The sequence below is a fragment of the Gymnodraco acuticeps genome, unplaced genomic scaffold (assembly GCF_902827175.1).
Source record: "Gymnodraco acuticeps unplaced genomic scaffold, fGymAcu1.1, whole genome shotgun sequence".
NCBI classification, from domain to species: Eukaryota; Metazoa; Chordata; class Actinopteri; order Perciformes; family Bathydraconidae; genus Gymnodraco; species Gymnodraco acuticeps.
This window is the reverse complement of record NW_022992312.1, coordinates 344,590-367,673: the sequence shown is the minus strand read 5'-3', so window position 1 is coordinate 367,673 and position 23,084 is coordinate 344,590. Positions and strand designations below refer to the sequence as shown.

Sequence of the window (23,084 nt, the reverse complement as noted above, 5' to 3'; positions counted from 1 at the left end):
ACTATTTCAAGATTAGATAAGCATGTAAATATTAACATCTTGAAGAATATTGTTTAAACTAAACTGTATTTTATGGACAAAAACGTTTCTCAACTTTATTTAAAACTCAAACACTAAGTACAAGAGCCAACATTAGAAACAGTGGCAGAATAGTATAGTTATATAACAGTAATTATAATAATTGTATTTACATTCAATAAAAACAAAAATATTTAGGATTAAAAACTCAACTTAATAAAATATACAAAACATAATTCTTCATGTTTGAATTATATTCTTTAAATACTGTTTATAGCTCTACTATTTTATGCTTGACTACATTATTGTTAGAGATACATTTCTGTGATCCATTATTCGTTCACTTAATTTGAATATAAAATTAACCCAAAATACATTTAGATTAATAAGGTCAAGTTTCATTTATTATTTATTATCATATGCACAGTAGCTACAGTGTAGACGTGGCAATGCAAATCTTAAGTCCCAGGCTCCTCCAACAATGCAACATAGTTATATAGGACAGAAGACAATAAAACTGATTAAAAAAACAAACAAATTCAATTAAAATATTGCATTTTATGTTGAAATGAAAGAGTCTATATAGATGTAAATAGAATAAGATGGACAAAAACAGAATGTAAAAAGAACTATTGTTTATTGTAGTGATATGTATTTGGACTCAGGCTTTAAGCCTGGAAGAGGCTTTCTGTTTCAAGACTAGAATCACACAATTACGGGTGCGTTCAAGTTGGTGCGTCACAAGATTCATGTAAGAAGTATTTAAAGGCAAAAAACTAAAACATACATCGATTAAGTTATTTTAAAAGGTTTTCAGGTTAAGCATCGACTAAATACAGAAAAGTATACATCTTCTTTTACTGCAATTTATGTTATTTGGTTAACATTTCTGAATAAAAACAATGTATTGTGATGAAACTGCTGGTCATTCATCGTGACCTTAAGAATACATGTGATAAACAGTCAGAAGATAATGCTTTATTTTAAGAGTATGCAGAACACAAATACATGAGAGAAAGAAACAAGCACCTTTAACCGGTGTTAAATAATAAATAAAGTTAAAATCCTAGTCAGACATGTGTGGAGCCAAAACACCTAAGAAGCCTATTTACAGTCTCTAATCTTCTGAGTCTAAAGTTTATTAAAAGGTGTTTTTTGGAGCACATTTAGTGATTTTATTGTAATAGTCTTTAATGAGTGTAACAAATAACTCTAAAGTAATCAAGTTTCTCAAAAACAGCCCCCGATTTAAATGTTCCAACTGTTTGTGTGTTTTTTGTAAATGTAAACGGCAGGTTACTTAGTTTTCTGAAGAAGAAAAGATAGGCCTACATGTTATCAAAGTGTTGAATTAAGTTAAATGATCCTACATTAGTGAAGTGTAAAAGAAAACATACCGACTCTCTATCAGAACCGGAGTACAATCCCACGACTCTTTTGAGTGTGTTTGCAGAGACAAAACTAACCTCTGTTTAACATTAACATATTTATATTAGTAACCTTTTTTTAGGTTAGGTCTTTAACCAAACATCTTATTTCTATGCCAGACTAGTTTAAGTCGAATTTGAACGTATTTTAAAGCATTTAAAATGGAAATTAGAGAGGAAAGTCACATATTTACGACTCACACGGCAGCATTTGAGGGAGGTCGAAAGGCTTCCCATTAAAATCATAACACAATATTGAGGTTAATTTCACTTTAACATGAAGAGAAACTCCTTTGCTATCGTTTAGGGTGAATTTTACAATATATTGTTTCCTCCAGGTGTGATTTTATTACATGTGTTCGTGAAGAGAAAACACAAAGTGGCACAGTATGCCTGCTGCTCCTGTGAGACAGATTGAGTCTCTACGGTTCTCATGGTGTGTTTAAGTTCCGCTCTTTGCCGGGATTTCTCTCTCCGTCTCACCGAGTCCAGAGAATCCACTTTGAAAGCAACATGGCAGAATCCGCTCCCGCCGCACCGGCCAAGTCCCCGAGGAAGAGAGCCACCAAGCCGAAGAAGGCGGGCCCCAGCGCCGCTGACCTCGTGCTGAAAGCCGTCTCCGCCTCCAAGGAGCGTAAAGGGATTTCCTATGTCGCCCTGAAGAAAGAGCTGGCCGTTAAAGGCATCGACAACGCCAACCAGGTGAAACGCGCCGTGAAGAAGTTGGTGGAGAATGGAGCCCTGGTGCAGGTCAAGGGATCCGGAGCCAGCGGCTCCTTCAAGGCAGCCAAGCCCGCCGAGAAGCCCAAGAAGGTAGCGAAGAAGCCCGCAGTCAAAGCCAAGAAGCCGGCAGCAGCGAAGAAACCCGCCGCCAAGAAGCCAGCAGCCAAGAAGGCAGTAACACCCAAGACGGCGAAGAAGCCTGCTACTCCTGCAAAGAAAACCCCCGTGAAGAAGATCACTAAGAGCCCGAAGAAGGTGGCGGCCAAGAAGGCAGCACCCAAGAAGGCAGCGACCCCCAAGAAGACCTTAACCCCCAAGAAAGCTGTGAAGAAGGCGGTTAAAGCAGCTGCCAAAGCAGCGAAGAAGGCACCAGCCAGGAAAGCAGCGAAGAAGTAAACAGACCATCTGCTTCATGTACAAAAGGCTCTTTTAAGAGCCACCCACAAACACCAAAAGAGCACTTCCTGTTTTAATATTACATGTTTATATTTTTATAACACCAGACTACCTTACTGTTTACAAGAAGTCAATTAACTGATATAAAGATGACTTGAATGAAACATGAATAACATGTTACCTGGTATACTACATTCATCCATTTCCTCTTAGTATAATACATTTCATTATGTTGTTATAAAGACATCTACTTACATATTCTCTAAAACATTATCCCTTACATGTACAGTATTTCCTATAGACATTGTTTTAAAATACATATTTCATAATGACATACTATTATTATATTAAAACGTGTCTTTACTACACATGAACTATTACCCTCACCCCCCTGCAGCTGGACAGACAGGGAGCTCCTTCTCCCACAGACTGATCCAGCGTCTCCTCCGGCTGGCAGAGAGCTCACTTTAGCTTCTCCCTCCAGAACCATGAACCCTCTGCACAACAGCAACCTTGCACATCTGTCATTTATATACTTTGCTATATAAGTCAAGTACATGTAAACATTTCAATCCATCCACAATATTCTATAATGTCAATCATTTTTAATATATGTATTTTATATACTTATATTCACTGTTTATTTTATTTTGTATCTTATTACTTCTATACTTTATTGAAACGTTTTTTATTGTGTAATGCCTGAACACACTGTAACATAATAATTCAGTACATTATTGAAATGATATCATGTTATCACAATTCAAATTAAACTTAAATGAAAAAAGGTTACTGAAACAATATGATATAAAACCCACAAGTTTATTATATATGAAGTAAAACAATCGTGCATTGTAGAATACTAATCATATTATAGTACAGCCGTTACCTTTGTGTACTTTTTAAACATAATAGTTGTGGTTCTCATCCAATGCTTCATATAATTATGACTTCATATTGTTACAAATGAAAGGTTAAAATGTCTTTCCATGTTGTCAGATCAGAAGTCTTTTAAAGACCTGAATACAGAGTATTACAGAGTACAGAGTATACATAAATGAATATACTAAAATCTTACTGACACCCAACATATTTTAACATTATGACGTAACATTTAAAGAAACCAGGAAAATATGCTCATGATCTTTGTTTTTGGTAGTCCTGAAAGACATTAGACAACATGCTTTACACATTTTAAAATGTCCATGTTTTTAGATTTAAAGCTGATGACCAGTATTCCTTTCTTTCTAATGTGAAACCTGAATAAAGCATCATGGTGTCACTCAATGCTAAAATGCTGTATCGCTCATAGATGGACTTTTGACTATAAAGGGACAATATTTCAAAAGTGATATATAATATAAACCTACACAATCTTTGTACCCTTAGTGGATAAAACACATTTATGACATTATCGCATCTGAATGCAATATATCTGTCCAACAGCACCCTCTGCTACAACAGGACACAACACGTGGTTATTTTACCATTTCATATATTTTGTTTGTGTGTCATGCCAGACATCTCTAGGCAACCTTTTATACACCACTTCAATTAGTTACTTTTTTATTTTTAAAACTGTCATAAATAGTTTTGTCAATACATAATAGACATACACAAACCACTGCATAAAAACATGTACACACAACTCATAAATACATACTTAAACACAACACAACAGTATTTCAGACGGCAGAAAGGGAATTGTCCGATCAGCCTTTGTCCAATCACAGACTCAGTTTGCTCCATGGTAGTCTGTGACTTGTCGAGGCTTTCTCTTCTCCTTAGCTCGGTTCCGATATGTTTTGTTTTGGGACAACTGTTCATTATTGTTTGATGTATTACCACGGTGCATCTGGTCTTCCATATCTGCATACAAGGGACGCAGAAGAAAACACTTTGGTGCTTTCAATAAGAGATAGAATATATCCACCATATTTGTATTCATTTATTTAAAACAAATATATATATATACTTGGAAGTCCATTCCATTCAAAGGTGTATATTCTACCTCTCCTTTTTGTCCACCTTGATTTATCCCCAACCCAGGGTGCTTTCCTTGATATTGCCGCTGTAAACATTTTAACAAAAGTCATTTTAAGTTTAATATCTAGGTCTACGTCTCCAAATACGCCTCCATATTCCATTATTTTAAATAATAAATTACGTTGAGTAACCTCCCTCGTTGTGCCCCACACCAAATGTACGTGTTTGTTTAATTATTTAATTATTTGGGAGGGGTTCAATCAGTTTATTCTCCCAATTTAGGTCAGCACAGTTTTCATTACAGTCAAACCAAGTATTTTTATTTCTTGTTTAATTTAATTTAAACGTTAATGGCATAAGTTAAGTTTCCTCTATTATATATTTCAGATTTGTTATGATAATTCCAGGTTTAGTCAGTTTTCAAATTAGAAATATTTTCTTCACCCGTTTTAGATTTAACTTTAATCTATTTTAAAATAATATACTGTTTGATTAGAGTAACATATTTACTATTTGTAGCTTTATTTAATTCTCTACATTTGTATTTAAATAAATGTTTTATCCTATGTTTTAATGTTTCCCATAATCCACAGGATTGTACCATTATCACATCCTGAGAAATTGTGGATTTGTTCACATTTTAGTATCACTAATTCGTATAAATATTTCCTTTATCGAATATGGACCCTTAAGTTCTCTTAAGTCAGCACTAATGTACTTTGAACATAGGTTTCCCTGCAAACTGAATTTCTGTGGATACTCATGAAGAATTGTTATTGCTCGAAGCAATCGAAGAGAAATGTCGGCTCAGAATTTTGGATAAAATGCTGCAATAACTTACCATTTATATACAATATTATATACTATTGTCCTGCAGTCTAGTAACACTATGGAGTGGCCTTGGCTCCATACTTGCTCCATCCTTCTGTGTCATTCCAGTGCCTTGCAAAAGTATTCAGCCCCCTGGCCTGTTGCTTGTTTTATTGAACAAAAACATTTAATTAGATTTTTGCAGATGTTGTTTTTATTGATGTACACAACATGAATCTTTGAAGATGCAAAACATATTTTTCATTGTGAAAAAAACAAGAAATAATAATGAATAAGAAAAAACGTTTGCGTGCATAACTATTCACCCCCCCAAAGTCAATACTTAGTAGAGCCACCTTTTGCAGCAATTACAGCTGCAAGTCTCTTGGGGTATGTGTCTATAAGCTTGGCACATCCATTTTGGGGAATCTTCCACATGGCTTTTGGTGAACTCCAAACGTGTTTTCTTGTTTTTTTCCTTAAGCAATGGCTTCTTTCTGGCGACTCTTCCATAAAGCCCAGCTCTGTGGGGTGTACGGCTTACTGTGGTCCTATAGATTCTCCTCTCTCTACTGTGGTGCTAACCAGCTCCTTCAGGGTTTCCATGACCTCTTTGTTGCCTCTCTGATCAATGCTCACCTTGCACAGTGTGTTTGGTTGGCGGCCCTCTCTTGGCAGGTTTGTTGTCGTGGCATATTTTCATGAAACAATGGATTTAATCGTGCTTCGTGGGATGTACAAAGTTTGTGAGGTTTTTATATAACCCAACCTTATTTATACTTATCCACAACTTTGTCCCTGAACTGTTTGGAGAGCTCCTTAGTCTTCATACTGTCGTTTTCTTGCTAAGTATTGCCACTTGTTAAGTGGTGTGGGAGATTTGGGACTTCTACAACAAGTGTATACATACAGATATAATCAGACATTTGATTGCACACGGGTTAAGTTAGCTTTATTTAAATAATGTTTTGACTCTGAAGGTCATTGTTGGGGCTAAATAGCAAAGAGGGTGAATACATGTGCATGGCACTGTATGCCCTGTTTTCATTTGGCTCTACTGTAGACCTGCAAGTGAATCTACCTCTTATGATGTACCAACAACACAAAGGCTCTGCCACCCACTGCATCTGAACACCTACTCCAAACATTTCCTTTCGAGGCTTGTCTCTATATGATTAATGAAATCGACTTATCTTTCAATCTCATAAGTGACACACATCATGAATATGTTTTGTTTTAATCTTCTGTCAGAAGTATAAACTGGATGAATAAATACTTTTTGAATCGTAATCATACTCTCAGAAAAGGAGTTTGACCCTTCTCAATTGTTTCTATCTAAACCCTTCTAAAGACTCCATACGATAGCATATCATTATCAGAGCTAAACAGTAGTTATATTGTTTTTCTTTTCTTTTAAAAAATACAATCTGTCAAAACTGTTTCCATGAGGCAATACCATTTTCTAATAAATAGTTTTCTCTACTAAAGTATCTTTTAAATGTGTAAATTAAAAGCTTTAATTGACCAAACTTATAACATTTTGTGAGAGCTGAAATATGTAATGAATTGAAGAAGTCCATGGTTATTTGTCTGTTACTTTATATTTTATATTTAACATGAACAATTTGGTACATTTCTTGATGGTCACACACCCAAACCTAAATACAGTGTCTACATTCAGGTGTTTCTATTGGACTAATTATTACTTTTATGTCAAATTGTTGACATGTTTTATATAAATGTATGTCTTGACTCATCAGAAACAGAATGAAAGTCTCCTATAAAGAGTATTTTTTTAAAACTTTGATCAACTTTAAATGTAATGTTAATATCAGAAAGGGTCTTATTTCAATTATAAATGTAATTAAGCATGTGAGGGTTTTATTACATATTAACACACGTTTAATCATCAAACGCTTAGTATAAAGCCTGACTGAATTATATAAACAATATTAGAAGAAGAGAAAATGTTTTGAAAGATAATGTGGAGGATGCAGCGTTGGCCCCGCCCAGCCGCTTTCCCGCTCTCCGTCTTCTCTTAGGTCCGCAGTGAATGTATAAATACTGCCGGTCACTCTGCTTCTACTCATTCGTTCTGAAAGAGCCGACAAAAACAATACCTGAAAATGAGTGGAAGAGGAAAAGGAGGAAAGGGACTCGGCAAAGGAGGCGCCAAGCGTCACCGCAAAGTTCTCCGTGATAACATTCAGGGCATCACCAAGCCCGCTATCCGCCGTCTGGCTCGCCGTGGCGGAGTGAAGCGTATCTCCGGTCTGATCTACGAGGAGACCCGTGGGGTGCTGAAGGTGTTCCTGGAGAATGTGATCCGTGATGCCGTCACCTACACCGAGCACGCCAAGAGGAAGACGGTGACCGCCATGGATGTGGTGTATGCCCTGAAGAGGCAGGGCCGCACTCTGTACGGCTTCGGAGGTTAAACATCTACACCCTGACATACCTGGAACAACAACGGCTCTTTTAAGAGCCACCCACATTACTCAAAAAGAGACATTCCTTTTGATGAACTTTATATCAAACCTAAACTCCATCTCCAAAACTCTTGCTTTGATACTGGATATTAAAAATGTAGACTATTTCACAATGTTGTTTATCCGACATCCAATGATATGTTCGTAGAGGATAAAGTCTCCACAACTACAGCCACAACCACGACTGCTCCAAAAACTTCTGCTTCCAGCTGTGTCGGGTTTCTTAAACTTTTGAAATATGTTTTAATGGTGAAATACACCGGGATATTAAGGACTAACTCGCTTATAATGAATACATTTGTATTTATTTTAGGATCTTAAAATCATACCTATTGGGATTCATGAGGATTAATACGTGTGGACTAGAGGCTGACAAGCATCACTTTCACCTCACTTTTTTATTTAAATTCCAACGTTGGTCATGAAAAATATGTTTCTCTGTTGTCCACGTTATACATAGTTACAAACATATGAAAGAGTTAAAAGGACATTGATTCCAACCGATTTGTTGATTTATTCATGTACAACACATTATAAAACCCCAATAATACAAATACATAATCAATGGGGGGTTCATTTTACAAATCATCCAATCTGTTTTGATTCTAAAACTCGTTAAGCGCATGCTCCGTCCTGCTCAGAAGACAACCAATCCCGTGTGAGCAACAGCACAGTAACATTTGCATCATGTGAATATAAATAGACCGCTCTGTGATAAAGAAGTATCTCGACTCTGTCGCACCTCTCTCTCTCATCATGCCTGCTGAAGCACCCCCCGTCAAAGCGGCCAAGAAGGGCTCCAAGAAAGCCGTCGCTAAGACCGTCAGCAAGACTGGAAAGAAGAGGAGAAAGTCCAGGAAGGAGAGCTACGCCATCTACGTCTACAAGGTGATGAAGCAGGTCCACCCCGACACCGGCATCTCCTCCAAGGCCATGGGCATCATGAACTGCTTCGTGAGCGACATCTTTGAGCGCATCGCCGGTGAGGCCTCTCGTCTGGCTCACTACAACAAGCGCCGCACCATCACCTCCAGGGAGATCCAGACCGCTGTCCGCCTGCTGCTGCCCGGAGAGCTGGCTAAACACGCCGTGTCTGAGGGCACCAAGGCCGTGACCAAGTACACCAGCTCCAAGTAAACTCTGCTGCTGACATACCAACAACACAAAGGCTCTTTTAAGAGCCACCCAACCCATCCAAAGAGCTCATCCTGTTATACTCTATAACTACTCTTCCAGAAATCTAAATAACTTAAATGTTATTTATACATAATGTTTTGTAAAGCAAGATAAACCATGATTGAATATTCATTCTTCACTATACGTGTTTATACCACCTCACTGGTGTTTGTTTTTCCAAATGAAAATACATACATTTCACAATATGAAGGAAATATGGTGGTTATTTTACTGCAATCCTGAGAGAAAATGCTAAGTGGTAATCTTTATCTTAGCAAATCTTTAGAGGAGACAAATGAACACTTATTATTAAATGTTGTCCCTCTGCCACCACAAACTCTAATGTGCTGTAACAACAATCCAAATGGTGTTTCTTCTGACACTCAAAGCCTCCCTTGAATGATTGATACCGGTAATACAAAGTGATGGGTTTAATAAGAGAAGAGAATCATTTCACCAATCAGTAATGTCAAAAACACAAACGATAAATGCTTTGCAAATGCTTGTGAAATAAATAATACATAAACACAACATTCATATGGGCACCTACATTTCATATGGATAAGTAGGCTATATACCTACATCTTTCACACTAATAAACTCAAATACTTTTATAAAGTGATCTAATTTTACTGCAGAAGATCAGGATTCATTTGATGTCTTCCACTCACACTAAAAGCTGGTGCCATTTAAGGTCACGATGAATGACCAGCAGTTTCACCACAATACATTGTTTTTATTCAGAAATAAATAACATAAATTGCAATAAAAGAAGATGTATACTTTTCTGTATTTAGTCGATACTTAACCTGAAAACCTTTTAAAATAACTTAATCTATGTTTTAGTTTTTTGCCTTTAAATACTTCTTACATGAATCTTGTGACGCACCAACTTGAACACACCCGTAATTGTGTGATTCGAGTCTTGAAACAGAAAGCCTCTTCCAGGCTTAAAGCCTGAGTCCAAATAAATATCACTACAATAAACAATATTTCTTTTTACATTCTGTTTTTGTCCATCTTATTCTATTTACATCTATATAGACTCTTTCATTTCAACATAAAATGCAATATTTTAATTGAATTTGTTTGTTTTTTAAATCAGTTTTATTGTCTTTTGTCCTATATAACTATGTTGCATTGTTGGAGGAGCCTGGGACTTAAGATTTGCATTGCCACGTCTACACTGTAGCTACTGTGCATATGACAATAAATAATAAATGAAACTTGACCTTATTAATCTAAATGTATTTTGGGTTAATTTTATATTCAAATTAAGTGAACGAATAATGGATCACAGAAATGTATCTCTATAACAATAATGTAGTCAAGCAGAAAATAGTAGAGCTATAAACAGTATTTAAAGAATATAATTCAAACATGAAGAATTATGTTTTGTATATTTTATTAAGTTGAGTTTTTAATCCTAAATATTTTTGTTTGTATTGAATGTAAATACAATTATTATAATTACTGTTATATAACTATACTATTCTGCCACTGTTTCTAATGTTGGCTCTTGTACTTAGTGTTTGAGTTTTAAATAAAGTTGAGAAACGTTTTTGTCCATAAAATACAGTTTAGTTTAAACAATATTCTTCAAGATGTTAATATTTACATGCTTATCTAATCTTGAAATAGTGCTGTATAATAGCTTGTGCCATGTATGTTTTAGAGCTACTAAACTAACTCCTAACGGTATAAACAATGGTCACATTAAAGAACTGCTAATTGGCTAAAAGATATTAACTTCATTAATATATGTACTAGATGTACCTCATTTCTTAAAATGCTAATACAACATAAATAAAGAACTGTTAGAAAGACACGTGTGTTAATATTTATTCCACTACAATAGAGCCACTATTTTCGTTCTGCTCCAAACATTAGTTGGTGAACACTGACATCTGGTGGATAAAGGCTGGAACTAAATATAACCTGTTATTCATTTCAATGTGCGCGTGGGATAAAGATACCATCGAGTGCTTAAATGCTACGGTACGCTATTGATCGGTGAACTGCAGACACCTGCCAATAAGTAATACTGATATAGTGTGAACTGAGTTAAACACTAATGATGGGTCCAACACACGTTGTGGCTTTATTTATGTGGACTGACAGATGTAGAAACCACACCGCTATTCATTTGAGAATGTGGTGATTAACCTGCTGGATGTACGAAGGAAATTGTGAAAGGAGTTTGCTTTAGTTGAAATAAGGCTTTATTTTAGAGAGGCTACAACCTGCAATAGATGATATCATTAATAGTAATTTAGGGTTATGTTTCAATTGTATATTGCTCTATAATGTGGGTGTTTTAGTTGGGTGACTTGGTGTAACATGACATGTTGTGCACATCAATACATATAGGGCAAGGGGGAGAAATGTCTTTAGTTGGAAATGTGTGGCTCTTAAAAGAGCCTTTGTTGTTTGTTGAAGCGGGATCAGGGTGTTCACTTCTTGGCAGCCTTCTCGGTCTTCTTGGGCAGCAGCACAGCCTGGATGTTGGGCAGCACGCCTCCCTGAGCGATGGTCACTCCTCCCAGCAGCTTGTTCAGCTCCTCGTCGTTGCGGACGGCGAGCTGCAGGTGGCGGGGGATGATACGACTCTTCTTGTTGTCCCGGGCGGCGTTTCCAGCCAGCTCCAGGATCTCAGCGGTCAGGTACTCCAGCACAGCGGCCAGGTACACCGGGGCTCCGGCACCGACACGATGGGCGTAGTTACCCTTCCTCAGATGCCTGTGGACACGGCCGACGGGGAACTGGAGCCCGGCACGGGATGAGCGAGTCTTGGCCTTCGCCCTAACCTTTCCTGCACCTTTTCCGCGACCAGACATTTTCTATGTGATTATTCTTTGACGTTTAGACGAAAGTAAGTCGATCACCGTTCTCACCAGTTTATATAGGAGCGCAGCTAAACGCTCATTGGTCAGATTGATCCGTAACTGTGATCGTCCAATCAGAAAACAGGTCGGTCTGCCGCCTGAATTATTTTCAGAATGAGACTGAATTTTCTGAAATTGTTTTCACCCGTTCAAAGATGAACATAAACTCCTGTAATTTAAGAAGTGAAAGTCTCAATATGTAGAGAACATTAAGACATTCAAAAAGGTGTCATACTTAATGATTATTTACAGTGTGTAATTAACTTATTAAATAATATATTTGGTATTATAACTCAAATTACACACCCACCTAAATACATGCAGCTGTTTGGGCTAAACATTTAACGGGGAGAAAATGATCATCAGTTGTAACTTATTTGTGTAGGTTGTAATTCGTGTAATGTCCATTTTTTTTTTATCTTATCTTTATATTTTGAGGACATCTCTTATTTCATATTTTAATAGTTTTGCTTGGTATTATTCATTCTGTCTTTGTATGCACCAAATATACCAAAGCAAATTATTTGTATGTGTCAACAAGCTACTTGGTAATAACACATATTATCATTCGTGTATATATATACACACACACTATATTTGCAGCACTTAACAAATATATATATTTGAAAACCTCCAGGTTAAAGTGATGTATAATACTAACAAAACTGTGAATAAAACTGCTCAGAAAGTAAAATGAACAAAATGTAAATAGTAAAAGCCAGATCACAGGAAGATGATCCAGTGAGCATGGCAGTTTAATCTCACTACCACCAATACATAATTTCAAAACCAGCTTAAAAAAAGAAGGGTGTTGTTCACTTAGAGTAGACCATAAGTATTATTTTTGTTTTATTAAAATGGAAATCATGTTGACGTATATTAGACACTTTGTAAGAAGAAAGCAGCAGTAGATGAAGTGGGTGGCTCTTAAAAGTACCATTGGTTTGTAGCAGTAGCAGCAGAGTTTACTTGGAGCTGGTCATGTCAAGTTCAATCCAACTTTATTTATATACCACTTTAAAACCTTCAGACCAAAGTGCTGTAGAGATACAAGCTCACACAACATAATATAAAGTGATTTACATATCATCTATTTGAGTCATGGATCGTGCATGACACTTATTCAAAACAGAGGAACACGTCTATAGATGTAGTGGGTGGCTCTTAAAAGAGCCTTTGTGTTGTTGGTATGTCAGCAGCAGAGTTTACTTGGAGCTGGTGTACTTGGTCACGGCCTTGGTGCCCTCAGACACGGCGTGTTTAGCCAGCTCTCCGGGCAGCAGCAGGCGGACAGCGGTCTGGATCTCCCTGGAGGTGATGGTGCGGCGCTTGTTGTAGTGAGCCAGACGAGAGGCCTCACCGGCGATGCGCTCAAAGATGTCGCTCACGAAGCAGTTCATGATGCCCATGGCCTTGGAGGAGATGCCGGTGTCGGGGTGGACCTGCTTCATCACCTTGTAGACGTAGATGGCGTAGCTCTCCTTCCTGGACTTTCTCCTCTTCTTTCCAGTCTTGCTGACGGTCTTAGCGACGGCTTTCTTGGAGCCCTTCTTGGCCGCTTTGACGGGGGGTGCTTCAGCAGGCATGATGAGCGAGAGATGTGCGACAGAGTCGATTGACTTCTTTGTCACAGAGCGGTCTATTTATATTCACCAGATGCAAATATTACTGTGCTGTTGCTCGCACGGGATTGGTTGTCTTCTGAGCAGGACGGAGCATGTGCTTAACGAGTTTTTTTTATTAGTCAGTTTATTGAACATGTCAGAAACAAAAACATACAACAATAATATATATATATTCTTTTTTTTCCCTTTTTGTTTTTCTCACTCAATTTAATAATTATAACAAAGTACAAAAAACATATAATAACAAAAAAAAAACAATAATAATTCTCAGATAGTCTCTGTCATGTTCAACAGGGGCAAGAATAAGCTTAAAACAACTTTTCTGGTCCTACCCCCTCTAGCATATATTATTCTTATAAATAAAATATTAGGTCATCGTCATTAGCGACATGTTTGTCTTGTTAATTTGTTTGCTTTTTCTTTTTTACAAAACAATCAAATAAATTACTTTTACAATTACAAGAAATAACAACAAATGGAATTGTACAGGTCCTGTTCATAACCATTAATGATTTGGCTCCTAAATAATACTTTCAGTTCAGATAGACTTGTACAATATTTCAGTGCATCATTACAGTTATTCCACAGACTAACACCTTTTGAAGAGATGCAATGAAGTTTGGCATTTGTTCGTACGGGTGGTTTTTTGAAAATGCAGTTTCCTCTCAACATGTGCATGCTTTCTCTCTGTGTGAAAAGTCCCTGGATATTATGAGGTAATTGTTGATTTTGCGGCTTTGAACATAATTTGAATAGTTTTATAGTCAACCAGGTCATGTAGTTTTAGTGTTTTTAGTTTGATGAACAATTTATTTGTAGGTTCTCTGTACGTAGTTTTATGTATAACTCGTATGGCTCTTTTTTGCAGGATGAAGATAGGATGTGTATTTGTTTTATATGTGTTCCCCCACACTTCCACACAATACATCATGTATGGAAGTATGAAGGAGCAGTACAGCATAAACAAAGAAGCTTGATTAATTAGGTATTTGGCTTTATTCAGAATTGCTATTGATTTGGACAATTTGGCTTTGATATAGCTTATATGTGGTTTCCAACTTCATTTATTGTCTATGATTACTCCAAGGAATTTTATTTCCGATACTCTTTCTAATTGGACGCCATTTATAGTGAGTTTCTTCTCTGTATTGGTCGATCGATTCCCAAATATTATGAGTTTGGTTTTGCTTGCGTTCAATGTTAATTTATTTTGGTCAAACCAGATCTTCATCCTGCTCAGTTCCTTCTCCATTGTGACCAATAGCTGTTCTAAATCGTCCCCACAGCAGAGTAGACTTGTGTCGTCTGCAAAAAGAATGGCTTTAATCATTTTTGATACTTCACATATATTGTTAATATACAGAATAAATAGTAATGGCCCCAAGACTGAGCCCTGAGGCACCCCACATGTAGTAGTTGTGATTTATGGCTTTGTAGTTCAACGTACTGTTCCCTGTTATGTAGGTAGCTGGATAACCATGATAGTGCAACACCTCTAATGCCATATCTCTGTAGTTTTTTTATTAATAATTCATGGTCAACCGTGTCAAATGCTTTTTTAAGGTCCAGAAATATCCCTATTGCATATTCTTTCTTTTCTATTGCCTTAGTAATCTGTTCCATATATTCTATAACTGCAAATGATGTAGTTCTGTTTGCTCTGAAACCATATTGTTGTTCATGGAGTATGTTATGTTTGGTGATGAAGTCATTTAGTCTTGTATAGTAGATTTTTTCCAGTATTTTAGAAAACTGTGAGAGCAATGAAATTGGTCTATAGTTTGACAGTACATGTTTATCTCCAGATGTATGTATTGGTATGACTTTAGCAGTTTTCATTGTATTTGGAAATGAACCGGTTTGTATTGACTGATTACAGATGTGAGTTAGTGGTTTACATTCAATAATGTTTTTAACTGTATACATGTCAATATCATGACAGTCTGTAGACCTTTTACTCTTCAGTTTTTGAACTGTGTCAATCATTTCATTTTCATCAGTCCCTCTTAAGAATATAGTTTCCTTCACATATATATCTTTACTTTCAACACCATCACTACAACCAGTATTTGGAATTTCCCCAGCTAGACAAGGACCAACATTGACTAAGTACTTATTGAAATCTTCAGCAACTGAGGTCATGTCATAAATTACTGTATCGTTTTTTGACAGAAAACTGTTTGGGCATTGTGCCTTTCCATTTCCTTTTTTAATAATGGTATTTAATACATTCCATGTGTTTTTAATGTTATTTTTGTTATCCTCCAATAATTTGTTGTAATGATCCATTTTGCTACATCGTATTATCTTTGTTAGTTTGTTTTTGTATGTCTTGTATTTTTGTTCAGCCTCTACTGATCCATTCTTTAAGAAGTCTTTATATAATTCATTTTTCGTTTTACATGCATTTAATATTCCCTTAGTGATCCATGGTTTTTCAGCATATTTTTGTTTCACTATTTTCTTTACACGAGGACAATGTTTTTCATACAGCCCTGATAGAATATGTAGAAATAACTGGTGTCTTTTTTGATCCTAGTACAGTTCTGTATTGTTGCAAAGACTGGCAGGTGATCACTTGGGTCATTGATTAATATTCCACTTATTACTTTCCTTTCCATAACATTTGTGAATATGTTGTCAGTGAGTGTTGCACTGTGTGATGTTATTCTGGTTGGTCGTGTGATTGTAGGATATAAACTGTTGCTATACATAGAATTAATAAATTCTGTAGTTGCATTGTGTTCTTGTGGGTTCAGCAAATCAATGTTAAAACCCTCTGGAGTACATTATTTAATCATAGATTTTCGCTTGTAAGGAGTAGAAATATGATTCAGATATCTGCGGAATCGCTAGAATCGTAGCTTTTCAAGAGTATCTCCTGTGAGACTGTACCCAGGGCACAGCAGCCAATATTGCCGCTCAAAGCAGCTTGATTCGGCGTTACACTGTGTGTGATTGGTGGATTTGTGTGTCAGTCAAGGACATCTCGGCCGGCCGGCAGCCGGTCTGAAATGACCAATGGACACTCGAGATATCTAAGGACCTACCCACCAATAAAAAAACATATAACAGGTGTCTCCCATCAGTTTCAGTCTTTTAGTCTGTGAAGAAGATAGAGAAAATGGCTCGAAGGAACTTTACCGTTGCGGACGCGCTGGATTTTATTTTCGCGAGCGGCAGTGAAGAAGATGGCTCATCAGAACCTGAAGGCTTCGACTCTTCTGAAGAAGAAGAATACAGGGACAGCAGGGATCCATTTGAGGATGGGTAAGTGTAAATATAACTTGTAGTGCATTTGCCATTTTGTGAGGAGTACCGCGAAAATGAACAATGGATTTATCAACCTTTTTATTTTCCCCTCATGAACTTTTTCTCGGGACAAAATAGACTCTTGATTAGTAAACGTTTACTCTGTGTAAATGTTATTTATGTGTAAACGTTATTTTGGCATGTATAAGTAAGGTTACATGTGTAGATGAATAAAAATAATCCTTTATTCGTCCCACAACGGAGACATTTATAGACATGTATTTTATTTGATCATACTGTTCTGTACAGATGAGACTTTGTCATAGACTTATTTACATCAATCAATGTTTATTTATATAGCCCAATATCACAAATGTTACATTTGTCTCAGTGGACTTCACAGTTTGTACAAAATATCAGTATGACAATACGACACCCTCTGTCCTTAGACCCTCACATCGTACAAGGAAAAACTTCAGAAGAAAACCCACAGTTTTAAAGGGAAAAATGGGAGAAACCTCAGGGAGAGCAACAGAGGAGGGATCTCTCTCCCAGGACGGACAGACGTGCAATAGATGTAAATTGAAAAGATAATACATTTGCAACATAGGTAGTCCAAATGTTTGGAAATGCATGTGTGTATAATAGGAAGATGAATCCACGAGGATATCCATCCAGGGCCTATGATCCAGGACCACAGCCACGACTCACGATCCAGGGCTCGCGATGCAGGACACAGGACCGCAGGATCATCCATGACTCCGGATCCCAGCGTATATAAACACCAAAAAGAAAGACATTTGGGGAAGCTGGGTTAATCGGAACATGAGAGTACACAGGTATAGACAGAGAAAATGAATAAGTAAGATGTCCCCCGACAAACTAAGCCTATATCAGCAAAACTAGGGGCTGAATCTAATCAGCCCTAACTATAAGCTTTATCAAAAAGGAAGGTCTTAAGCGCACTCTTAAAACGGATAGGGTGTCTGCCGCCCGAACACAAACTGGAAGCTGATTCCACAAATGTGGAGCTTGATAAGAAAAGGCTCTGGCTCCCATTGTACTTTTAGAGACTCTAGGAACAACCAACAACCCTGCATTCTTGGAACGCAATGCCCTAGTAGGACAGTAGGGTATAATGAGTTATTTAAGGTAAGATGGCGCCTGCCCATTAAGGGCTTTGTAGGCGAGAAGAAGAACTTTCAATTATATCCTGTGTTCTTTAGGGAGCCAGTGTAAGGCAGCCAGAACAGGAGTAATGTGGTCCCTTTTCCTAACTCTGGTTAGTACACGAGCTGCAGCATTTTGAATCAGCTGAAGCGACTTGACTGACTTCTTGGTACACCCTGATAATAAAGAGTTACAATAATCCAGCCTTGAAGTAACAAATGCATGGACTAGTTTCTCTGCATCGTTTTGAGGCAAGATATGCCTGATTTTTGCAATGTTACGTAGATGGAAGTAGGCGGTCCTTGAAATTGATTTTATGTGGATGTTAAAGGATAAATCCTGATCAAATATAACACCAAGATTCCTTACAGTCTCACTGGAGGCCAAATTAATGCCATCCATAGTTAGTATATCTTTAGATAATTTGTTTCGTAGATTATTCGGGCCAAGTGCAATAACTTCAGTTTTGGTCGTGTTTAACATCAAAAAGTTTAACGTGTTAAACCCCGAGCCTGTTTTTCAGGTTTCAGGCTCGAAAATGACATTCCCAGAACAAATGACTATAACTTCACTTCTAAAAGGTTTATATGAATAATTGTTGTTATCAAAGCAAGGTTACATATGTGAGTTGGATGTAGAGGTGTCAGAATCAATATAGATTTTTCTGTGTCAGAGTAAATTCAGATGGAACATAGCAAAAAAATGTAAATTCCTGTCTCCGCCTAAAGAAAACCCATTACTTATAGTGAAGACCAACCTTGAATGATGGGTTAGTAGCCTAAAAGCTTTAGGAATCCAAAGTATAACATATAATAAGTACCCTGTATCAAGATTGAGGCAAAACAAGTGACATTTGCCCTTTTTAGAGAGGTTTATGAAAATAAGGCGGAATAAGCTTTGGGCACATTTGGTTCCATCAGTGCCATTTGACCTTTTTCAGGTACCAGACTATAAAAAGTATTGTATTACATTGAATAATCACTATAGGTATTCATTCCACCCAAAAAAAAAAAAAAATATATATATATTTTTTTTTAAATATATTTTTTTTAAATATTTTTTTGTGTGAGTGTGTGTACTAGGTGTGTGTAAGTGTGTGTGTGTGTGTGTGTGTGTAGGTGTGTATGTGTAAGTGTAGCTGTGTGGGTACTGTATGTGTAGGTGTGTGTAGCTGTGTGGGTATGTGTAGGTGTGTATGTGTAAGTGTAGCTGTGTGTATATAACGGTACCAACGCACTATACAATAAAACCACACTGTAGGTCATTGTGTGTAGGTGTACTTGCACAATAAAAAAAAAACAGAAACATAGGTAACATTTGACTCCAATTGGGGCAGATTGATTTCAAACATTTTACAAACACACTATAGGCATGTAAAAACAAACATTTTACCAATGTACTATACAATAAAACCACACTGTAGGATTGTAAAAACAACAAATATTTAAGTATAAGTATTTTTTTTTTAAATAAACACTCGCAAAACGTTATACCTACCTGAACTTTATACCTACCTGAATGTTCCAGTATTTAGGTCGTGCCACTCCCTGAAACAGTTCTTTTTGACAGTGAAGCACAGAGGGACCTGGCACTTCCTGCAGTACACAGGTGTCTTCACCCTTTTGAGTCCAGCATCTAGGCCCCTCCTGCAGTTCTTCCTGACCTTGGTGGCATCTTCCCCATAATACTCAGACATGCATGTGAGTGGTGGAGGAGGGGGTGGGGGTGGTGGAGGTGCAGGGCCTTCAGCAGGGCCTTCAGCAAACTCCAACAATTCTGCAGCAAGCTGCTCCCTGAAAGTCTTCTGGGTGTGTGGCTTTGTCCTGCTGGGGTCACTCCTCATCTAACAAATGTGGAAAAACAAAGAGATTAGAATAATTCACTGGCTTATACTTATAGGATAATATTGGACTATAAATGAATAATATTACACCAAATAAATAAGTAAACACATGTATATTAATTCACTGGCCATTCATTTAGAAAATGTAACTCCAAAAAGACAAGTAACACTATTTAGCATTTTGCCTAATCATTCCTGTTGGCTAAGCTAACACTGTGATGCAGTTCCACCAAACACAAAAGTAATATATAAAAAGGATAATATTGGACTATAAATGAATAATATTACACCAAATAAATAAGTAAACACATGTATATATTCATTCACTGGCCATTCATTTAGAAAATGTAACTCCAAAAAGACAAGTAACACTATTTAGCATTTTGCCTAATCATTCCTGTAGCTTATTGGCTAAACTAGCACTGTGACGCAGTTCCACCAAACACATAAGTAATATATAAAAACAGAGAGATTACATACCTTTCCCGTGGTGGAAGTTCAACATCCGAGTCACTACTGTCCGGATCCAGGTCTGGCTGGAGGAGATCTTCATCATCCGACGACGAGTCATCTGGTATGAGCTATCGTCAGCTAGCATCTCTAGCACCTGCTCGGTGGTGAAGCTCTCCCTTCTGGCTGCGTAATGCGTAATGGAGCCGGAGCAGGCGTAGTTTATACTACGCAGGATCATATCTTTGGAACCCATTGGTCGATTTGGGTGATTGACACCTTTTCTGAACCGTTAGAGCCAATATAATCGAGTGACAGTTAGTAAGTCCCACTAAACACTTACGTCAAGTAGAGAGGTTTGCGTAAACAGCACGTGAGACAGCATTAGCTCAGGACTGCGAAACGTTTTACCTACTCTGCTGCCATGAATGTAATGATAGATTATCAGGAACAATTCTAAAGTGACTAATAGACATTGGATTAACCTTAAGAAGCGTTTTTATTCCCTTGAACACGAGCTTTGATCACAAAACAGCAACGGTAAGACATAATTATTGTTATGGTTTTGAAAACAGTTGTTTTTTTTCTTCTCTGTTCTGGCTGATATCTCAGTGAGTTTGTGTCCTACAGTGATGATACTTATAACAAAATAATCTGTGGAGTATCAGCTTTCAGATAATATGTAGTTTGTGCAGAAAATATTAAGTTGTAAAGATCGTTTTTGCTAGTTAGCACCGGAAGTAGCATCTGCCCGTTTTAGCTAAGGGCTAATGCTAACGCTTCTTGTGAGACTTGTGTTTTGTTTCGGTAAAAATGGTTCGTATAGTCAGTTAGATGAGATTCTTCTCGTTAATCTGGTATAACACATTAATAGGTTTTTAAATATTAAGATACCCTGAGACACAGTGTCGTGAAAAAAAAAAACAGGGTCCCTGCCACAGGTTAAGGTCATCCACGTTTTTAAGTCCTTAAGGCAGTCTTGAATTTTATTTAGATGATTAATTTCATCAGGCTTGATTGATAAATATAGTTGAGTATCATCCGCATAACAATGAAAATGTACAGAATGATTCCTTATAATATTGCCTAACGGAAGCATATATAATGTGAACAAAATAGGTCCGAGCACTGAGCCTTGTGGCACTCCATGGCTAACTTTGGTTTGCGTGGAAGATTCATCATTGACACGTACAAACTGAGAGCGTTCAGATAGATAGGACCTAAACCAGCCTAAAGCAGTTCCCTGTATGCCAACTAAGTGCTCTAGTCTTTGCAACAGGATATCATGGTCGATAGTATCAAATGCAGCACTGAGATCGAGCAAAACAAGAATATTACATAAAATGTACATGTGTGCCTGTGATTATTTTTATCATACCGTTCTGTACAGATGAGACTTTGTCATAGACTTATTTAAATGTGTGTCTGTGATTATTTTACCGAACTGTTCTGTACAGATGAGACTGTCATATACTTATTTACATGTGCATTTGCCATTTTGTGGAGCACGAAAATGAACAATAGATTCATCAGCCATTTATTTTTTTCGTCATGAATTTTATCTTTGGACAAAATAGACTCTTGATTAGTAAACGTTTACTCTGTGTAAACTTTATTTATGTGTAAACGTTATTTTGGTGTGTATAAGTAAGGTTACATGTGTAGATGCTTGAGATAATCCTTTATTTGTCCCACAACGGAGACGTGTGTGTGTGTGTGTGTGTGTGTGGGTGTGTGTGTGTGTGTGTGTGTGTGTGTGTGTGTGTGTGTGTGTGTGTGTGTGTGTGTGTGTGTGTGGTGTGTGTGTGTGTGTGTGTGTGTGTGGTGTGTGTGTGTGTGTGTGTGTGTGTGTGTGTGTGTGTTTTATTACAAAGTAGGTTAACACATACAAGGAATTTGCTTTGGTATATTTGGTGCACAAAGACAGAATGAATAATTCATTTCATTTCAAACCTTTATTTAACGAGATTGGTCCCTTGAGATCATAGATCTCTTTTTCAAGGGAGACCTGCAGCATATAGGTTCCACATGAAACATAAAACAATAAAGGACATTATACATTATATTTACAGGATACATTTACATAGTTATAGACATTTACAAGTGCCCATAGTATTAACAAGCATTTCATTTAGCCTAGCTTTAAAAACATGCAGAGGAATGAGATTGCTCAGTTTAAATTCTTGCTGAAGATTGTTCCAAGCAAGTGGAGCTGCGCACATAAAAGCTGTCGTACCTAAGACAGTCCTTGCTCTTGGCACATCTAACAATACTACATCATGCGATCTCAGACAATAGCTGCTTGCAACTTCATATAATACTCATTTCATATTCAATAATACCTAGCAAAACTATTAAAATCAAAATATGAAATAAGAGATGTCCTCAAAATATAAAGATAAGATACAAAAATAGACATTACACAAATTACAACCTACACAAATAAGTTACAACTGATGATCATTTTTTCCCCGTTAAATGTTTAGCCCAAACAGCTGCATGTATTTAGGTGGGTGTGTAATTTGAGTTATAATACCAAATATATTATTTAATAAGTTAATTACACACTGTAAATAATCATTAAGTATGACACCTTTTTGAATGTCTTAATGTTCTCTACATATTGAGACTTTCGTTTCTTAAATTACAGGAGTTTATGTTCATCTTTGAACGGGTGAAAACAATTTCAGAAAATTCAGTCTGATTCTGAAAATAATTCAGGCGGCAGACCGACCTGTTTTCTGATTGGACGATCACAGTTACGGATCAATCTAACCAATGAGCGTTCAGCTGCACTCCTATATATACTGGTGAGAACGGTGATCGACTCACTT

General features: G+C 37.0%; 5 protein-coding genes across 5 annotated transcripts; 3 read left to right on the top strand and 2 right to left on the bottom strand.

The window, feature by feature from the left end:
• Window positions 1–1,912: 1,912 nt before the first annotated feature.
• Window positions 1,913–2,678, top strand: LOC117541161 (histone H1-like). The gene has a single exon (XM_034208291.1). The coding sequence runs from the start codon at window positions 1,959–1,961 to the stop codon at window positions 2,562–2,564; it is 606 nt and encodes a 201-aa protein (XP_034064182.1). The 5' UTR covers window positions 1,913–1,958; the 3' UTR covers window positions 2,565–2,678.
• A 4,785-nt stretch (window positions 2,679–7,463) lies between these two features.
• On the top strand, window positions 7,464–8,135 carry LOC117541176 (histone H4). Its single transcript, XM_034208310.1, has one exon. The coding sequence runs from the start codon at window positions 7,487–7,489 to the stop codon at window positions 7,796–7,798; it is 312 nt and encodes a 103-aa protein (XP_034064201.1). The 5' UTR covers window positions 7,464–7,486; the 3' UTR covers window positions 7,799–8,135.
• A 192-nt stretch (window positions 8,136–8,327) lies between these two features.
• Window positions 8,328–9,038, top strand: LOC117541172 (histone H2B 1.2-like). Its single transcript, XM_034208305.1, has one exon. The coding sequence runs from the start codon at window positions 8,606–8,608 to the stop codon at window positions 8,984–8,986; it is 381 nt and encodes a 126-aa protein (XP_034064196.1). The 5' UTR covers window positions 8,328–8,605; the 3' UTR covers window positions 8,987–9,038.
• Window positions 9,039–11,426: 2,388 nt separating this feature from the next.
• Window positions 11,427–11,880, bottom strand: LOC117541170 (late histone H2A.L3). Its single transcript, XM_034208303.1, has one exon. It carries the CDS (start codon window positions 11,860–11,862, stop codon window positions 11,479–11,481), a length of 384 nt encoding a protein of 127 aa, XP_034064194.1. The 5' UTR covers window positions 11,863–11,880; the 3' UTR covers window positions 11,427–11,478.
• A 735-nt stretch (window positions 11,881–12,615) lies between these two features.
• Window positions 12,616–13,511, bottom strand: LOC117541171 (histone H2B 1.2-like). The gene is made up of 2 exons (XM_034208304.1): window positions 13,082–13,511; window positions 12,616–12,844 (listed from the first exon to the last, which is right to left on the bottom strand). Exon 1 carries the CDS (start codon window positions 13,494–13,496, stop codon window positions 13,116–13,118), a length of 381 nt encoding a protein of 126 aa, XP_034064195.1. The 5' UTR covers window positions 13,497–13,511; the 3' UTR covers window positions 12,616–12,844; window positions 13,082–13,115.
• Window positions 13,512–23,084: the final 9,573 nt, after the last annotated feature.